The 17243-nt window shown below is 35.8% G+C and overlaps 2 protein-coding genes across 5 annotated transcripts; one reads left to right on the top strand and one right to left on the bottom strand.

Annotated features, from left to right (window-relative positions):
* The first annotated feature begins 4163 nt into the window (after positions 1 to 4163).
* On the top strand, positions 4164 to 7091 carry LOC103324913 (uncharacterized). The gene is made up of 2 exons (XM_008227026.3): positions 4164 to 5302; positions 5941 to 7091. The coding sequence occupies exon 2, from the start codon at positions 5944 to 5946 to the stop codon at positions 6859 to 6861; it is 918 nt and encodes a 305-aa protein (XP_008225248.2). The 5' UTR covers positions 4164 to 5302; positions 5941 to 5943; the 3' UTR covers positions 6862 to 7091.
* A 373-nt stretch (positions 7092 to 7464) lies between these two features.
* LOC103324912 (putative LRR receptor-like serine/threonine-protein kinase RFK1) lies at positions 7465 to 16261 on the bottom strand. Of its 4 annotated transcripts, XM_089047999.1 has the most exons (25): positions 15887 to 15980; positions 15078 to 15243; positions 14687 to 14827; positions 14192 to 14263; positions 14019 to 14087; positions 13869 to 13940; positions 13540 to 13611; positions 13347 to 13418; positions 13176 to 13247; positions 12969 to 13040; positions 12791 to 12862; positions 12619 to 12690; positions 12455 to 12523; positions 11957 to 12022; positions 11656 to 11718; positions 11515 to 11562; positions 11354 to 11397; positions 10567 to 10955; positions 10297 to 10492; positions 9517 to 9663; positions 9234 to 9352; positions 8922 to 9132; positions 8416 to 8650; positions 8137 to 8287; positions 7465 to 8025 (listed from the first exon to the last, which is right to left on the bottom strand). In XM_089047999.1, the coding sequence occupies exons 3-25, from the start codon at positions 14758 to 14760 to the stop codon at positions 7645 to 7647; spliced, it is 2838 nt and encodes a 945-aa protein (XP_088904125.1). In that variant the 5' UTR covers positions 14761 to 14827; positions 15078 to 15243; positions 15887 to 15980; the 3' UTR covers positions 7465 to 7644. The 4 variants fall into 4 exon arrangements, with proteins under 4 accessions (XP_088904125.1, XP_008225246.2, XP_088904124.1 ...); XM_008227024.3 differs by lacking the exon at positions 14687 to 14827 and having other exon boundaries at positions 15887 to 16261; XM_089047998.1 differs by lacking the exons at positions 13176 to 13247; positions 14687 to 14827 and having other exon boundaries at positions 15887 to 16261.
* Between the last annotated feature and the right edge of the window lie 982 nt (positions 16262 to 17243).

The following is a 17243-nucleotide window of genomic DNA, read 5'->3' as shown; positions in this document are numbered from 1 at the left end:
TCCTATGGGGTGACGGTACGCGAGGCACGTGGTCGGCGCTCGGATGTCCCTTCACTCGTCCACTCAACGCGACCTTCTGACTTTCCCGACGTCCAGCCTCTGAATGAATAAGAACGGAAGAGCCAAAGTTGAGCCCCTCCATCAGCTGGATTACCGAACGGTAGGGTAACATTTCCTTCTGAAGACAACTTCAAATCCCCTTCCGAGAACTCTCACAAGAGGACTTGGGGGACTCCTGTTTATACCAAAATGAACAGCCAATGAACATCGGACACGTGGACCAAACTAGAGGTATGGGAGCCTTCGGCACCTAGCTTCGGTATCATAGTTACCGATTACTCGATTAGGGCAACCTCACCCCCTGGGACACGTGGCAGTCCCACAATTGATGTCCACAGTCCCACATCGAAACTCTAAACAAATTGCACACCTCTCAAGGCCTATAAAAGAGGACAACTATCCCAGCTTGGAGGTAATCAATCAGAACTTACGGCATACTGCCTAGTGATCTGTAGTTCAAACTTATTAACTCCGTACTTACTTAAGCATCGGAGAGCCTTCGACCGGTACCACACCGGTGCCCTAGGTCTTACCGAGCGTTTGTTATCTTGCAGATCGAACGCCCTACCGAGGCCCAGAGCATACCGAAGGCCCAACATCTCTAAGTTGCGCGGGAAAGTGCCGAACCATTTTTCTGCGTCAACACAACTCAACAAAATATGCCAGTGCATTGCACACTAGTGAATATGAACTCAAGATGGAAAAGATAATTAGAAAAAGAATTCATTAAACAAGAACAAACTCCACTTTTAACAAAAAAATCCAGAAAACAATTTCAGAAAATATACCCTCATTTATATAGAAATTAAAAAAATACAAAAAGATAATAATTTGCCCAAATAATTTAACCCAAAATCAAAAATTGTATAACATAATACTAATAGAATGAGAATTGTTACCTATAGAATGGTGGAAGAAAAGAGGATGGAGAGAGAGCACCAGACAGAGCTAGCCAACGAAGAGATAGAGCCAGGTATTGAGAGAAAGAGCCAGCCACCAAGAGAGAAGAGGAAGAATAGGTGAACAATTTCGTACCCAGGTGGTGGCTGGAAACCACCATTCTGAGCTCTACAAAACTTGATGTCGGTTGTTCTCTCTCTCTTCCCTTCCTTTCTTCTATTCTTGAATAATCAAACCTTCATCTTAACAAACCCAACTGAAGAAAAGAGAGCAACCATGGAAAAAAGACTGATCCTGCCAAGAAGAAGAGAGACACGAGTCATGCCAAGAAGAAGAAGAAGAAATAGGAGTCGCAGAAGAGCCTTTTTTCTTTTCAGACTTCTCTTTTTCTTTTTTCTGTTTTTTTTTCACCTGGAGCAACCCATTTAACCGGTCACTCACTATCAATGGTGTAGATTACCCCACATCCCACAACAGTTCATCCAACGGCCCATATAATTGGCGCATCCATGCACCTGGCTCATGGTAGAATTTTCCGAGATAGTAATGCTATCCACATTACAAAAAAGTTAAATGCTCCGGTTCTGCACTGACAAACCTTATCTTCTGAAAAATTCCAATAGACTTCCAAATATTAGTCTGAAATCGAATTATGAAATAAGAAACTTCTGAAAAATTTCAATAGACTTCCAAATATTAGTCTGAAATCAAATTATGAAACAAGAAACTGCAATGTAGTTTTTGCGAAAACTACAACAAACAGACGCAGTTTATGACAGAAAATCAAAACAATTCGAATAGAAACCAAAAGGAAATCACGATAAAAGTACTAAAACTAAATTCCATAAACATACAAGTCGATATAAACGAAAACAGGTTCTAAAGTACTCATACCTCAAAACTTAGGACTGCCAAAAATCTCCACAACCAAACAGCAGCTTAAAATCAAATCTGATCACGAAACGAAGAATATAGGGTTTAGCATTGAACGCCACAAGATCGCACCGCAAAATCGAGCCACAAAATTGAGCTCGAAATACCCGAACTAAGGAGAACAGAAATCACCCAAAACGGCTATTCAGCATGCAAATCAAAAGAAAACATAGCAGAAAAAAGAAAACAGAAAAATGAAGAAAATTAAAGGAAAACATATCAGAAAATTGAGCTCCAACGGCAGATCCACAACCACAGCTCCAAAACGAAAAAGAAAGAGAAACTCGCTCGTAGATTAAACATTCAGAGGTAAAAGCGTCATTTAATTTGTAGGTTTACAGATGGGCCAAGCTTTTTAAGAATAAGGGTAGAATTGTCTTTTCATTTGTTATTTTTAAGCTACCTCAACGAATCTAGGTCAGTCTTTGGCCTAATCTAAAATATCAATTTTTTCTTAGGTATTAAAACACAAACCAAAATACCTAATATCTCACTTACTAATTAGTAAACTTAATTATGTCTAATACCTAATTTTTCTTATATCAATTCCCTGATATCTATATTATCCTTTTTCTTTCTTGGCTCAGTCTCAGTCTCGGTCTCTGTTGTTAATGAAGGGTCCCTCTGAGCCTTATGAGCCAATGACTTTTGATGGGTGTGTTTTTGTTGTTATTCCTTTTTTAGGATTTTTTTTTTTTTGGGGCCCATGAAAAGTTTCGAATCTTTTTTTGGTACGTGAAATTTGACAACGTGGACCCTTTGATTATTCTACAAGGTTTTTTTCGGGGCCCATGAAAAGTTTCGAATCTTTTTTGGTACGTGAAATTTGACAACGTGGACCTTTGATTATTGTACAAGGTTTTTCTCGGGGCCCATGAAAAGTTTCGAATCTTTTTTGGGTAAGTGAAATTTGACAACGTGGACCCTTTGATTATTCTAAAAGGTTTTATAACTCAAAATGTCTCGAGGTTCACAAAACTATCAAATTGAGTCTTTTTTTTTTTTTTTGTCATTCGTGGTCCTTAAGGTTAATATGTATGCCGTCAGGTTCCATCAAAATCTCTATTAATTTGCTGATGTGGCATATATGTGGAGTCCACGTATCTAATAATACAGTGCTACGCGTAATTAAAATACAATATATATGTATATTTAATAATTTAAAATTTAAAATTCATAAAAATAAAAAAATGAAAAGACCTGAAGAAAAGTTGTATTTTAAAATTTAAATTATTTTTAACAAATATATATTGTATTTTAAATCCATATGGCACTATATTATTGGAACATCAACAAACCAACAGAGTTTTTGACAGAATGACTATTTGTGAGCACACATATTAACTTTGAGAACCACGAATAACCAAACCAAAAAAAAAAAACAAAGACACAATCTGATAGTTTCATAAACCTCAAAGACGTTTTGTAGCCAGGTAGAGAAATGCTAGCAACCTTCTCTCTAACTTTCTCATTTGGATTTTCTCCATTTTTTGCTTAATATGTGTCATTCTCCTTACATTTAAAACAATATCATTAATATATTGTACAAGCTAATTTTTGTTTTCCAAGTTTACCTTTATTAAATATATTCAATGTATCCAAAAAAATTTGACAACTTTCTTACCATCTTATTAATTTTTTTTTTACCTCAATTACTTTTTTTGAAGAAAATATTTGTTTTTTTAAAAAAAGGAAATGTCCTTTTTTTTTAATTAAAAAAAAGTCTAAGTTAAAAAAAGGGGACATTTCCTCTTTTTTTTTAAGTCAATATTGGCAATAATGCTTGATGTAAAAGTCTTCAACCTTGCTTGCTGCATCCACATCACCCTTGAATATTCAATGTCTCATCCTCAGGTCAGTTCGTATTAATGAAGGGAACCCTTTATAGAATAGACTTACTAATCAAGAAGACTTGTGATGGCACGAGTCAACTAACAACTATAACTGCATTATTGATTAGAGATAGTAATGCTATTCACATTACAAAAAAGTTAAGTGCTCCAGTTCTGCATGACAAGCCTTATCTTCTTCTGAAAAATCGCCGACAATATTACGTATAATTAATTCACCGACAGTTAATGCAGTTAATGCACCGACAGGTCTACATTTCTGTCGACAAAAAAAGCTCTACATACAGATATATCCGTCAGCTTATAGTACTTTCACTCAAATATTGAACACATGGCAATAGAATTAGACAAATAAAAGACTTGATAATAAATTTATATATTCGACCCAAAAAATATTTATAATAAAATAAAGAGTGTTGCCCCAACAGCAGCACCACCCCAACCCAACGAACCTAATCCCTAGTACATGCCATGACCGCCGTCCCTCTCCCTTCCTCTTTCTCTTTATCCCTTATACTAATTTTACGCAGTGGAGTTGGGTTTAGAGGGAGGATGATTAAACTGGTGTTCATGATAATACTTGGGAAGTAGTCTTGATAATTAAAAGGGCTTCTTGGATACAAGTCTTTTTTTTTTTCTTTTTTTTTTTTTGGTCAAAAAGAAACTTTCATTAGCAGGAGAGCAAACCACACAAATTACAGCTCAAAGAACAAGGAAAAAACCAAACCATGCAACAGAATAGAAATGCATGTAAAGCCATAAACTCAAAGAAACTCATACAAGCTGCTACAAGAAAGAGCCCCACGAAATGGGAATGGTACGACAATCCAAAATCAGAGAGTCATGGCCATCTTAAAACAGCGCAAGCTATGTGGAGGCTCGAGGAGGGCAGGGAAGACCGTCACGATTTAAGATATGCACAAGAGAGGTGGGGGGCCTGGATACCCATACTTCCGGACTCAACCTCGATAGTGCCAGCGACGCAAGATGATCTGCCGCTTCATTGTTTTTCCTACCAGTCCATGCCCAGTTACAGTTTGAGAAGATGGAGTTGCATTCACGAATCCTTGATATAAGTGGGTATACATTCCATCTTCCACGTTTTATGTTTCCTTTCACGCTCTCAACCAGCTCTTTGAAGTCAGATTCAAAGCAAACCTCAGATAAGCCCAGCTCAGTCCTATTTTGTATGCATATAATGGATTGAGGACATCTCAATTCGACTCTTCAATAGAAGTCCTCCAGCCAGCGTGTATACATATACATTAAATATTTGTCCTTCTTTTTAAAATTATTTACCTCCAGTGCCATTAAATACAAAAGGTAAATAGATCGACACATCCAGCTTTCATGGTTATTTCCTGCAATCATGCTCATTCCATCCAAAGCACTCCAGATTTCTTCTCAATCGCTGCAGATCTGTTGCGGCAGTAATGGTGAGTTTTTTGGGTATGAAAATTTTAGGAACCTGATTGTCAAAAGCCAGAAATCAATTGTCGACCAAACAGGGATTGGGTCTTCTGACATTGGGTTGCTGGAGTGCAGTTCCTCACGTACAGGTATTTTTATTTTTTGTATTTCAATTTCAACAATCTGCTTTGTGTGTTGTTGTTTTTGCGTTTGGTTTGGTATGAAGTCGTCAGTTTACCTATTGTTGAAAAATAGGAATTGGTCTCTGACATTGGGTATCAGACGTGTTGAATTGAGAAATTGAGGAGACATATTTTCTGAGTTTCATACTTTCTGGGTTTCTGAGCAAGCCTGATGGCAAGTTGAGAAATTGAGGAGATATATTTCGTTCTGTTTTCTATGTAGGCATGACATTACCTATTGTACAGCTATATAGTAATTGTTCGATTTGGTACAATAGAGATATATAGATGTTGTCATGGTATATATAGGTTCTGTCAAGTTATTCTCATTGGTTGTGTCATACATATATTGCGATTTGTTTGTTTCTGAGAAAGCCTGATGGCAAGTTGAGAAATTGAGTAGATATATTTCGTTCTATTTTCTATGTAGGCATGACATTACCTACTGTACAGATATATAGTAATTGTTTGATTTGGTACAATAGAGATATATAGATGCTGTCATGGTATATATAGGTTCTGTCAAAATATTCTCATTGGTTGTGTCATACATATGTTGCGATTTGTTAGTTATGTTCTTACAATCATATTTTATAATTGCACAGCGGATGGACGGGTCAATCATAGGCAGATGTCGTTTTGGTTGTAAAACCTTGTCAATATTGATTTGTAAGGACACCAGGCATTCAGATATATGCAGTCAAATTTGTTCCAGGTTTAAAGAATTGCAGGTTGATGAAATCGAGTTGACATATGCAGTTAAAGAACACTCATCTTGTCTTCTGGAGACTGACATGGATGTTCGTGTGTTGCATCTTTCGTTATGTAACGAAAATATAAATGCGGTGGATATAAATGTCATACATAGGGGAAGTAAAGTATCTGGCAATGGTGAACAAGACAAGATGGATTCATCCGATAGTGAAGGTAATATGTCAATTGATGAAAATGAGTATTTGGGAAAGTATGCCGCAAAGGAAGGTAGACTTTATTTGTCCCATGAGTGGAAAACATATATTAGGGACGTAGGGCAGAAGTATGAAGGTGGGGTTACTGAGTTTAGGATCAAATTGTGCAAATATGCTTTTGAGAAGGGGTTTAGGTTCATTTATGTTAAAAATGATTTGAAGCGTGTGACAGCGGAGTGTTTGAATAAGCAAAGTGAAAATTGTCCTTGGCGCGTTCATGCCACTGTAAATCCGATGAATGGCTTCTTCTACATTAAATATTTGATGAATGAGCATACTTGCAAGGGCAGGATTCGCACTCGTCAAAGACGTTTTATGGGCTCGAAAATTGTTTCCTCAGTTGTAGCTGAACAAATTCGAACAAAACCTTCACTTAAACCAGTGGACATCGTCACAGATTTCAAGCAAAATTATGGCTTGAACATCTCATATTATAATGCCTGGTATGGTAAAGAATTGGCCAAAAAACAAGTCCACGGTGATGAAGCTTTCTCCTACAGACTTTGTCACAATCTGCGTGTAAAAAATCTGTCTATTCAATTTCTCAACTTGCCATGAAAGCTGGGATGTCTCAGACGTGCTAAATTGTGACCATCGAACCTTCTGAGTATCTGTAATATTCAAACCTAATCTGAAACCCCAACAATTCTGCATTGAAGAAGCAAAGGAATCAATAGAGATTGGGTTCAAAGGAGAATAACTGTTTGTAGCAACGTGAAATCTGGGATATGTTTAAGATAATTTCCTTTTCTATATCAATGACAACTGTGGTAAATGGATTCAGATTATGACGTGAATTATTATTTCCAATTCAGGGGATAAGGGGCAATATTGGAACAAAATATGAGGGTGAAAAAATTTAAAAAAAAATTATATCAGAAAATATTAAAAAATGAATGTAATCCTAAGTGGCATAACAGTCAAAGGACTTGTATCAAAGTCACCAAATCCGAGGATTAAAACCAACTTCTCAATGGGAAATTGGATCTATATCAATTTTTCTAAAAAAAGAAAGAAGCTTGGTCTATTACTTTATGTAATATATTGTCGGCCGCTGAAATAAAATTTCAAAATATTGCAGTTACAGTTTCAACGTTTCTATTCTATTAATTTGTAGAAATTTACAGCAGAAATTATTCAGTCTTTGGCGGGGAAAACGAGTGAACGAATTAAATTGAGTCTTCAATTGAATAATATTGATATGTTTGAATAAAGCTAATAGAAAATTGAACAAAATATGTACAGAAAAGAAAATATGGACACAGCTAATCTGCATATGCGTTTCCGAAGACTACAAACTACAACATACTTGCTACTATAGAACCAGAATGTCCACAACTGTCAATAGGGTGTTGAGTCTGGATTGATTTCAGAGAATTCAAGGCCGGACGTAGAGGTAGACTCGAATGTGTTGACCGTAGTTGAATGCTGTGTTCGACTGATACTTAAACTATGATCTTGCCTCTGCCGGTGGAGGTCTCTCATGGCCTTAAACCTCAAATCTTCTCTATAGGTACTTGGTTCTGGGATCACGTCAGGAACAAGGGTTTGTCCTTCAAGCATGCTCACCACCTCGGACATACTAGGCCTAAGTGATGCAGAGGCATTTGTACAAATCAGAGCCACTTTAACCATGATCTCTGCTTCTTTTTGGTCAAACTCGGACCCTAACTTCTCATCAACTAGCTCCAACAAGTTTCCAGTTTGTTGCAAATGACAAGCCTGCAAATGTTTATTGTAGTTTCTCACTGAATTAGTAACAATGAGAACAACCAGATGTGACAAGATGGATGTAAAAATGGATCAAAGAGCTAGAGGGAATGGTAAGAGTACCCAATCTAAAAGGCAAACCCAGTCATCACTTGGGATATAATTATTGTTGTTCTTCCCACTAATAATTTCCAAGGCCACTACTCCAAAACTGTAAACATCTGCTTTGTACGTCAGGTGACCCCATAATGCATATTCTGGTGCCATGTATCCTCTGCAAATCAAGATCCCAAAATCTTGTTATTCAAACCAAAAAAAAAAAAGATCACCAATTTAGCTAGACTTTGTTGCAAGTATATCAACAAGTCAGTGTAAACAAGGACATGGAAAGTGGAAACTGACATGGTCCCAGCAACTCGGGTGCTCATGTGCGTCTTCTCCTCTTCATCAAGCTTTGCTAATCCAAAGTCGGATATTTTGGGGTTCAAGTCCCGATCAAGCAGCACATTAGTAGCTTTGACATCTCGGTGAACAATTTTAAGTACAGATTCTTCATGGAGAAAAGCTAGTCCTCTTGCTATCCCAATACAAATATTACGCCTTGTTGGCCAGTCCAGTTTAAGATGATTTTCTCGACCTACAAAAGTTAGTCAAAGAAAATACTGCTCGCTCAAACTTTCTTTTCAAGTATAAATAAATTGTGTGAAAGAAATTCCAAAACAAAATGGAAAGCAAGTAGTACTCAGGGAGTATGCAAAAAGAAACCTAGAAATCAGTATAACCCATCCAAGGATATAAATAAAGAAAAGGATAAAAACCAACTCAAAATTATACACTTTAGATCATGATCAGTTACATACTAATTGGTTTCCGCACTTATACAGTTGAGTAATTGACATCATACTCACCAAGCAATGCTCGTGCAAGGTTATTGTTTTCCATGTACTCATAGACCAGCAATAGCTGACCTCCATCAATACAACATCCATGAAGCTTCACAAGATTTGGGTGCTGTAAACAAGAAATCATGCCCATCTCATTTAAGAATTCACGATTTCCCTGCCTTGACTTAGATGAAAGCTGCTTAACGGCTATCACTGTACCATCAGGCAATTGACCCTGCATCCCAACCCATGTTCAGAACTACGTACGTAAACGTAAAACAGGGAAATCTTAAAAAAATACATGGAAAAGATTCAACATACAGATAGCTAAAGTACCTTGTACACAGGACCAAAACCACCTTCTCCGATTTTGTTAGCAGAATCGAAGTCGTTTGTGGCAGCTTTTAATTGTTTTAAGGTAAAAGTCCCTGTCTGCCCATCAAGTCCTTCTCTATCTGTCCAAGGAGGCATCAGAAGAGTATGGGTGTTATTCATCATTGCTTAAGCAATCAAAGAGTGCAATTGTTAATTTTTTTTTTCCTTCATTTTATATACTTGTGAAAACTATCAGTAGGAACCAATGAATCTGAGAATGACACATTTCAATATGATGAAGCACCTTTCTTTCTCCCCCTTTTGCCTGGCATGTATCCTTTCCACCAAAGGATTCCTAATATAACAAACACTAGGCCAAATGCTCCCACTACAGCTCCAGCAACAATGTGAGCAGTTCCCTTGCTTTCACCATTTGAGCAATCTTTGGAATCTGCTCAAAAGAACAAATCAATTAACTAACTGGAATAATATAAAACGAAAAAAGGACAAGAAACTCTTGTACAGGAACACGTTGTTTTCAAAGGCTGAAGTGAACATAAATTTTCCAAATTGGATAAACAAAATTGTAAAAGAGGTTGGGAAGTGTGCATATGAGTCTTTATTAGAAACCCTTCATATCAGGATTAAAAAGCAAAGTCAATTTTTACATACATTAAATCCATTCCATTCATAGGAACGCACTTAAAATAGCATTGCTCTTGCCGCAGATAAGTTACAGAATTAAAACTCTAGCACAAACTAACACTAAAATCGGACTCTATGTCGGTAGAAAAAAAAAAATCCTAATTAGCATTAAGGGAAAAGAAAAAGCAGCAGATGCATAATACATAGGTACCATCATCATTCCACCAGTTCCTAAACTAGCCTGCTTCCTGAACTAGGTTCCCATGTTGTGTCTAATGTTAGGCCTCAAAACTCTGTCTGAGCCAAACCAAGAATGGCCCGGGCTGAGAAACAGATGTTGAAAACAGAAAAAATTGTGATCCAAGCTTTATCCCAAGCATACCTTATCATGAGTGCTTTACAATAAGGTAAAGAAGAAGATCGCATCCAAATAACTCACCAGATTTCACAGAAATAGCAGAGATAAGGGGACCATAGACTCCTCTCTCAGGGATTCTTGTTGTCCCTTTACCAGCAAAATAGAATCGGATCTCTAAGATATTATTTGTTACACTGACATTATGTTCTAGTATTACAGGCTTTTGAGCCATCTTTGCCTCATCTTCAATATTGAAATCCTTTCGCAATACTTCTTCCTGAGACAAAAACGCTTCACATTACACCTATTTGCAACTTCATAATATACATTTTTAACAAAGTGACTAATTACCTGAACATAGATATCAAATATGCGTCTGCCAAGACTCGTATATGTTTGGTCATTTGTAAACTGTATCTCCGCAAAGTGGAGACTTACAGTATAGTCACCATTTTCTAAGCAGTAATGGAAATATGTGATTGAAATTGGGGATATACGTGCTGTCGTGTATAAATCAGAGAGATTTGAAGATGCCAGATATACAGAGTAACGTGTATTTTGGAAATCATTGTCATCCATGAAGTCTCCAGTGCTACTAAATCCCCAAAAATAATCACCATTAAAGGAATACTCTGCAGCGCCACCTTCAACTCCTCCGTCTCCTTCATACACAATGTTTCCTTTATTTTCTTTGATGGTGACATCATTTCCACCACAATTAACATGTAAACAAGTTGAATCTGGAATAATGGATGAAAATAAAAATATAAGTGAGAGAATATGAAACCAACAATTACTTTTGAATATCATGGTATTCTCTCTGAACATTTTCAGGCAGAGCGAGTTTCAAACTTCACTCAAATTCTTTTTCATTTTATTTTTTCTCTGAAACAAAGACTTTAAAAACAGAAGAATTTACTTTTTTGGGTGTAGCAATCTTTATCATTTACAATTTTCTTCTGCAACAAGCTGATATTGCTTCATGGTCAAACTAACTGAAACATGCATCTTCTATAAAACAAAAATAAAGGAGATTACACCATTTCAAGTAGAAGTAGAAATTCCAATACACGTACTGAAACTTAAATAAACTGTATAGCATTGCATATTATTTAAGCCAATTAGAATATATCCTTACAGCGTGGGCAGTTGAGATCCTTCAAGCATGGAAGACCTCTCCTTCTGTCATAATTGAGTGACAAACATATATTAACATGGAATGTACGCCATGTGTATATATGAACATCTTTTCTCACTGTAATGCAACAAAAAGAAAGCAAGACAGAGAGAAAATCTTACAAGTTGTTCTCCATTGAAGAGCTTCGAAACAAGTTCAGGTTTAGATTGCTATTTAAAAAGGAAAAAGGTGAAACAACCATTAGTTTGTATCCATATAAAACCGGCATAATACATGAATAACTACTAGAACAGTATTCTCACATGTTGTCCTGACAAGTACGTTGCTCAGGGCCTTGCCACGTAAAGTTATTGTATGAAAGATCACTGCATGCAGGAAAGGTCAATCTCTTTAGAGAGAAACAAACATAAGCCAGAAATGATGCGTGTCCATTGCATGGATCCTCAAATTGTTAGCTTCCAGAATTCCATTTTTAGTAATAATATATACATGAGACAGATCTTGGATACGCATGAGAAGCATACAAGGAAAAGGTAAATTGCAATTATATCAAAAGAAAAAAAATAAATAATATGAAGCATTGAAGATAAGAATTACACATACACATTACTTCCATCCTTGAAGATTGAGCCAGGTACACTTCCACTCAGAGAGTTTCCAGTTAAAATCCTATAGAAAGAAATATAAGATTTTTCAGAATGCTACATCAATATTCAATACTAGATTATTATTATAAATAAAATATAAAAATGTAAAAATATAAAAAAGAGAGAGAGAGAGAGAGAGAGAGAGAGAAAAGGGGGGGGGGGGGTGTTGTGGGTGTTGAATTAAGCACACACCAACCTAAAGATATAAGCTTGCATTTCTATCCCAATATAATTAAAAAATCTTAAATTATGTAGGCATTTGCGTGCCCATGTTTGTGTCACAGAATTTAGTCCCTTCTTTATCCAGTAATATGTCCAGCATTTCCCAGAAACTTTTAGGGAAGAAGAATCACAAGCAATGAACCTTTGTAGTTTATAACTAAAGGCATAAGTAAATTACCATACTTCAAATCTGAATGCGCCATAATTAAATGAATCACAAGGTTATACTTACAGGAATCTCAAACGCTCTAAGCTTATAGTGTCTGGAACTTCCCCTACTAACTTGTTAAAACTGACATCCCTATCACAATCACAATACAAAAGATATAATCAACCTGCATTCACAGTCATAATACAACAATACAATCAGTATCCTACTTCACAAGGTTTACTTACAACATTTCCAGGTTTTGTATTGTCCAGATGTATGGAGGAATCTCTCCAGAAATGTTGCAGTTTCTGAGAACCCTAAAATACACAACTGAATAGCATTAGACAAACCACCATCAAAAGTAAAATATAAATAATAATGCCTTAAGAATATTTGATGATCAAATACTCGACGTACAATCTCACTAGGCCTGTCATGTTTGTCAACGTAGGAAAACCCTGCTGTGGCCCCTTTATATCGCTAATCCTCCTATATATAGATATGGAACCACAAAATGAAAAGCGAAAAAAAAGGGACAAGTAATCTGATAAATACATACAGCTACAAAGAAAACTTGAAAAGGCCTTTTACTCACAACTCTTGTAAATTACTCAAAAGAGATATGTTGGAGGGGATGGGTCCCTGAAGCCCACTTGCATGCATTTCTCTTCAATCATCCAAATATACATATATAAGAAAAAACAATAAAAATTAGTAATAAATAAGAATGAAATAATTTGGGTCATCTATAATAACTAGAAATGTAGGTCAAAATTTAATCAAAAGAAAAAAAATATCTTACAATCTCTCAAGTTTTTCCCAATTCTGTATGAAATCAGGTATCGTTCCATTGAAGTTATTATCGTTTATTCTACTGCATTAGACAAGAGTATGGAATCAATTTGACATGTAAACTTGTTTTATGCATTACAATAAAAAAATAAAAAATAAAACAAGTACAGTAAAAACTTACAAGTCTGTTAAATTTCTTAGCCTAGCCAATGCCACTGGTAACTTTCCGGTCAAACGGTTGGAGGACAACATCCTGCGATTCCAAAACAAAAGCAATGAGCCATCAATTTTTACCTATCATTCATCATTCCCAAATGTGTTCGCAGTGTAGAAAAAAATCAAGAATCAAAATTTCCGAAAGAAAATTGTATTACAGAGTTCCCAAGTTGATTAAATTCCCAAGCTCAGGAGGAACAACTCCAGAGAACTGATTTGCTTCAAGAGTCCTGATTGTTTGAAAAAGAAAAAGGAAATTATATTGAGATTAGAAAAAGAGAATGACAGAATCACAGTGGAGGAGTGAAAAAACTGATCGCCCCCAATGGACGCGAATATAAAAAAGCTTGTTAAGCAGTAGCAGAATGCGATCCAAGGAGAAGGGAAAAGACCCTGCCAATCTTGTTTCACATATTTCCTCAATCATACCATAATTCAATGACCCAACTGATAAATTGCCAAGACAAACCATAATTTTAACACTTACAGGTATGTGAGAGTAGTAATATTTCCCAACTCCTTTGGAATCTCCCCTGATAAGCGATTTACAAGAAGAGAGCTGCATAGATTTTCTAATTAATTTACAACATGAACTACGAAATGAACAATATAATCACAAAAGCTGAGAAGAACTCACATTTTTGTTAATTGCATTGCACCCCATTCTCCTGGTATTGTACCATTAAGATAATTGAGAGCCAAATCACTACACAAAGAGGAAGGATAAAAAATGTAAAGTGCATTTCAGTATAAATAAATTTTATAGAACAAAATCATCAGTCATTATTCTTGAATACAAAATGATCTTACATTTCTTTAAGGTAAGGAAGTTTGACCAGTTGAGGTGGAAGCATGCCAGGTAGACTATAACCCTTGAGAACTCTGTCAGATCGAAAATTATAAATTCGAGTGCTAAGCAGAGAGTAATGTTGTAAGGAAACACAATAATCATAACAGAGGTTGCTTGGAAATTAATGATTAGTGGATCTTCAATTAGAACTATTGGGTTAAGAATTAGAGTTATGCTCTGTCTGTGAAAAACCTGTAGAAACTGATTTTCCATTATATTATTCATATGATCATTATACAATATATATATATATATATATATATATATAAAGTCTGTAGAGAATAATCTACAGTTACAACAAGTCATTATCACAAACATAAATATGGAGTTATGGCCTAATAACAACTGACAATTTCCTATTATTAGTAGGATTAACTATTGTAACTGAAATACTATTGTAACTCCATAACAAAACCTTCCTACAGCAATAATAATCTGGGGCAAACTACACTAACCTCCTGGAGATTAAGGTGAAGAACATCAAGATAACCGTCCGCAATTTTAACATTAGGTGCAAAACTGAGAACATCTACCTCCAAAGCCCAACCATCTTTGGCACCTACCCCATCCTCTGATATCAAAACTTCTTCTAGCACCTATTAGACAAGGACGGTCGAAGTAAGTTCTAGCAATGCAAGGAGGATTCTTGTACTTCACCTAACCCCAGGTGAGGTTAGTATAGTTTATCCTAAATATATAGATATCAGACATAAAACCCTCTCTTCTTTTATTTTATTTTATTTTTTCCTGCTAAATAAATATAAAAACAAATGACAACCCTTGTCATTCAAAAAATGTACATAATCATGTACAAAATTATTTAGAAAAAAGATGAGGGAACCGTACAATGTTACGACGTGACAGACAGTGCTGTTGCAGTCACAACTAATGCTAGTCTCAGATCCTTTCGGCGGATCTGCTGTTACCCCAACCATTTCAATTTTGCAAGAATCACCATTAAACTTCCAAAACTTTGCACCCATCGTACTAGTTATTTCTTGGAGAGCATCAACTATCCATCATGAAAAAACCGTCACATAATCAGCATATGGATTCAAGGAAATAATCAACTTGTTATATACAGAGAATGGCAAATAATTTAATTATCAAGTGGCTCCTCTTTCAAAAAGTAACGTTTGGTTGTATTTGGAAACCAGAAGAGGGAAATTAAACCGACCATCACATAAAAGGAAATTAAACTGGTTCTAATTGACATTTGAACATCACATAAAAGGAAATTAAACTAACCATGCAAAAAACTGAACAACTGAATGCTCAAGGTAAGAGAAATCCCTTGAAAAACCAACGACCTTGTCAAAATTCGGTGGCTACACTCCAATTAACATTCAGATACCTCTAAAGGAGACTTATTGGAACCAGTCGCAAAATACCAGAACTTAATGCGTAAGTCAAGAACTCAAAAGCAGTTAGTTAAGAGAAGAGAGGGCCAATTACCCATTTGTTCACTGAGAAAATCTAAGAAGAAAATAAACAAAAATGGCTGATTCTGATTACAAAAGAACAAAAATTAAGTGTGTTCCTGTGCGTAGTATGCAAACATTTGTGCTGATACAGAGTGCAACAACATCTCAAGATTCAAACTTTCAGCAACCCAATTGAAGTTCTAAGCAATAGAGTAAGGTATTAGCTCTTACTTTCATCTTGGGGCACCTTGGACTCTACAAACCTCACCAAGCTGAAGCTGCAGCTTAGCACAGTGACCAATAAAACAAGCAGGCTATTGCTCTTGGCTACCATGGTGATAAAGATTCAAGATTTGGGACAAAAATCTTGGCTTGTGAAGGAACAGTGGTGTGCAGCCGCTGATATGATATGATATTCTAGCTGGCAGCTTCTCAATTTGAGCTTTGAAGAAGCCGGGCTAGTCAGCAATGCATGTAGTTGACATTTGACAGAATGCAATGCTTTAAAATTTCGACAAGTGACTGCAAGTAAAAGCAATGTTTGAACTGCTTTGGAAACCACTGGGCTGAGGCTGAGGCTGTTGCTGCGTGCGTGGACAACCCAGGTTGGACTTTCTTTTGTTTATCCCCCAATAATTCAATTTTGATTGCTCTTCTTTAATTTTCTAGTCTCTTCTCTTCTTTAATTTTCTAGTAAAATATTTATTGACCATCATCATGCCATGCAAATCCAAATTTAAATCTTATCATCATGATTCTATGATCTGTTATTTTCAGGGAATTTTTTTCTATTTCCTTTATTTTTATTTACTAGAAGAAAAAAAATTACACGATTACTATTTTAAAATGTCAATAACAACTTCATCTTATTTTCCAAACATGTATTTCGCTTTGACACACAATTAATTAAAAATAAAGGTGTCCTGCTAAAAGTAGTGAGAAAATAAGATAAATAAATAAGCAAGTTGTTTGGATTAATATTTATATTCGGGCCGAAAGGAAAGGCTCCTGGTTTCAGAACAAGACAGATTTATTAAGACTCTGTTCGAGACAGTAGGGCCCCATTGTAAGGCACCGTACTAATTCCACGCGCGTCAAGCCACGTAATGTCACTGTTTGACTAGCCCCGAAATATTCCAGAAATTATCTAAATGTCGGCAGTACATTTATCCTAATATTTTGAACCCAAAAAAAAAAAAAACATTTATCCTGATATTCTCAAACATAATTTAATGTTAAGCACTAGCAATTACTGATTAGCAAAGGGTTTTCTTGAATTCTAGATTAAACGAGGACAAAATTAAGAGGTTTTTATTTGCTACTTAAGATCGTTGTTGAGAAAATTATAATTATAATAATAATATGATTCCATGCAATGAAAGATATATATTGCAAGCAACTTGGTGTTATAAGTACATATCCTTATAGTATCATGTGCATGCCAAAAGCGACTATTCGTCATTCAAACAACGTTGTTAATTAGATTACTTGCTTATTAATATAGGTAAAAGCTTATAACCCAAATTCAATGGATGGCGGCTCACAGCTTGAGATTATTAAACCAAAGTCGCGTGGAATCAATCTCGAC

The sequence above is a fragment of the Prunus mume genome, linkage group LG3 (assembly GCF_029339155.1).
Source record: "Prunus mume cultivar Tortuosa linkage group LG3, ASM2933915v1, whole genome shotgun sequence".
Classification (NCBI taxonomy): Eukaryota; Viridiplantae; Streptophyta; class Magnoliopsida; order Rosales; family Rosaceae; genus Prunus; species Prunus mume.
This window is presented reverse-complemented; position numbering and strand designations above follow the sequence as displayed.

What these genes read in the sequence shown, in the direction of transcription:
- LOC103324913 (XM_008227026.3), top strand. Translation starts at nt 5,944, where the DNA reads ATGGACGGGTCAATCATAGGCAGATGTCGTTTTGGTTGTAAAACCTTG.
- LOC103324912 (XM_008227024.3), bottom strand. Translation starts at nt 15,989, where the DNA reads ATGGTAGCCAAGAGCAATAGCCTGCTTGTTTTATTGGTCACTGTGCTA. An exon ending in TGGGAAAAACTTGAGAGATT is followed by an intron (nt 13,041 to 13,175) that starts GTAAGATATTTT and finishes GGATGATTGAAG; the next exon opens with AGAAATGCATGCAAGTGGGC. An exon ending in GGATCTCAACTGCCCACGCT is followed by an intron (nt 10,956 to 11,353) that starts GTAAGGATATAT and finishes CCATTATTCCAG; the next exon opens with ATTCAACTTGTTTACATGTT.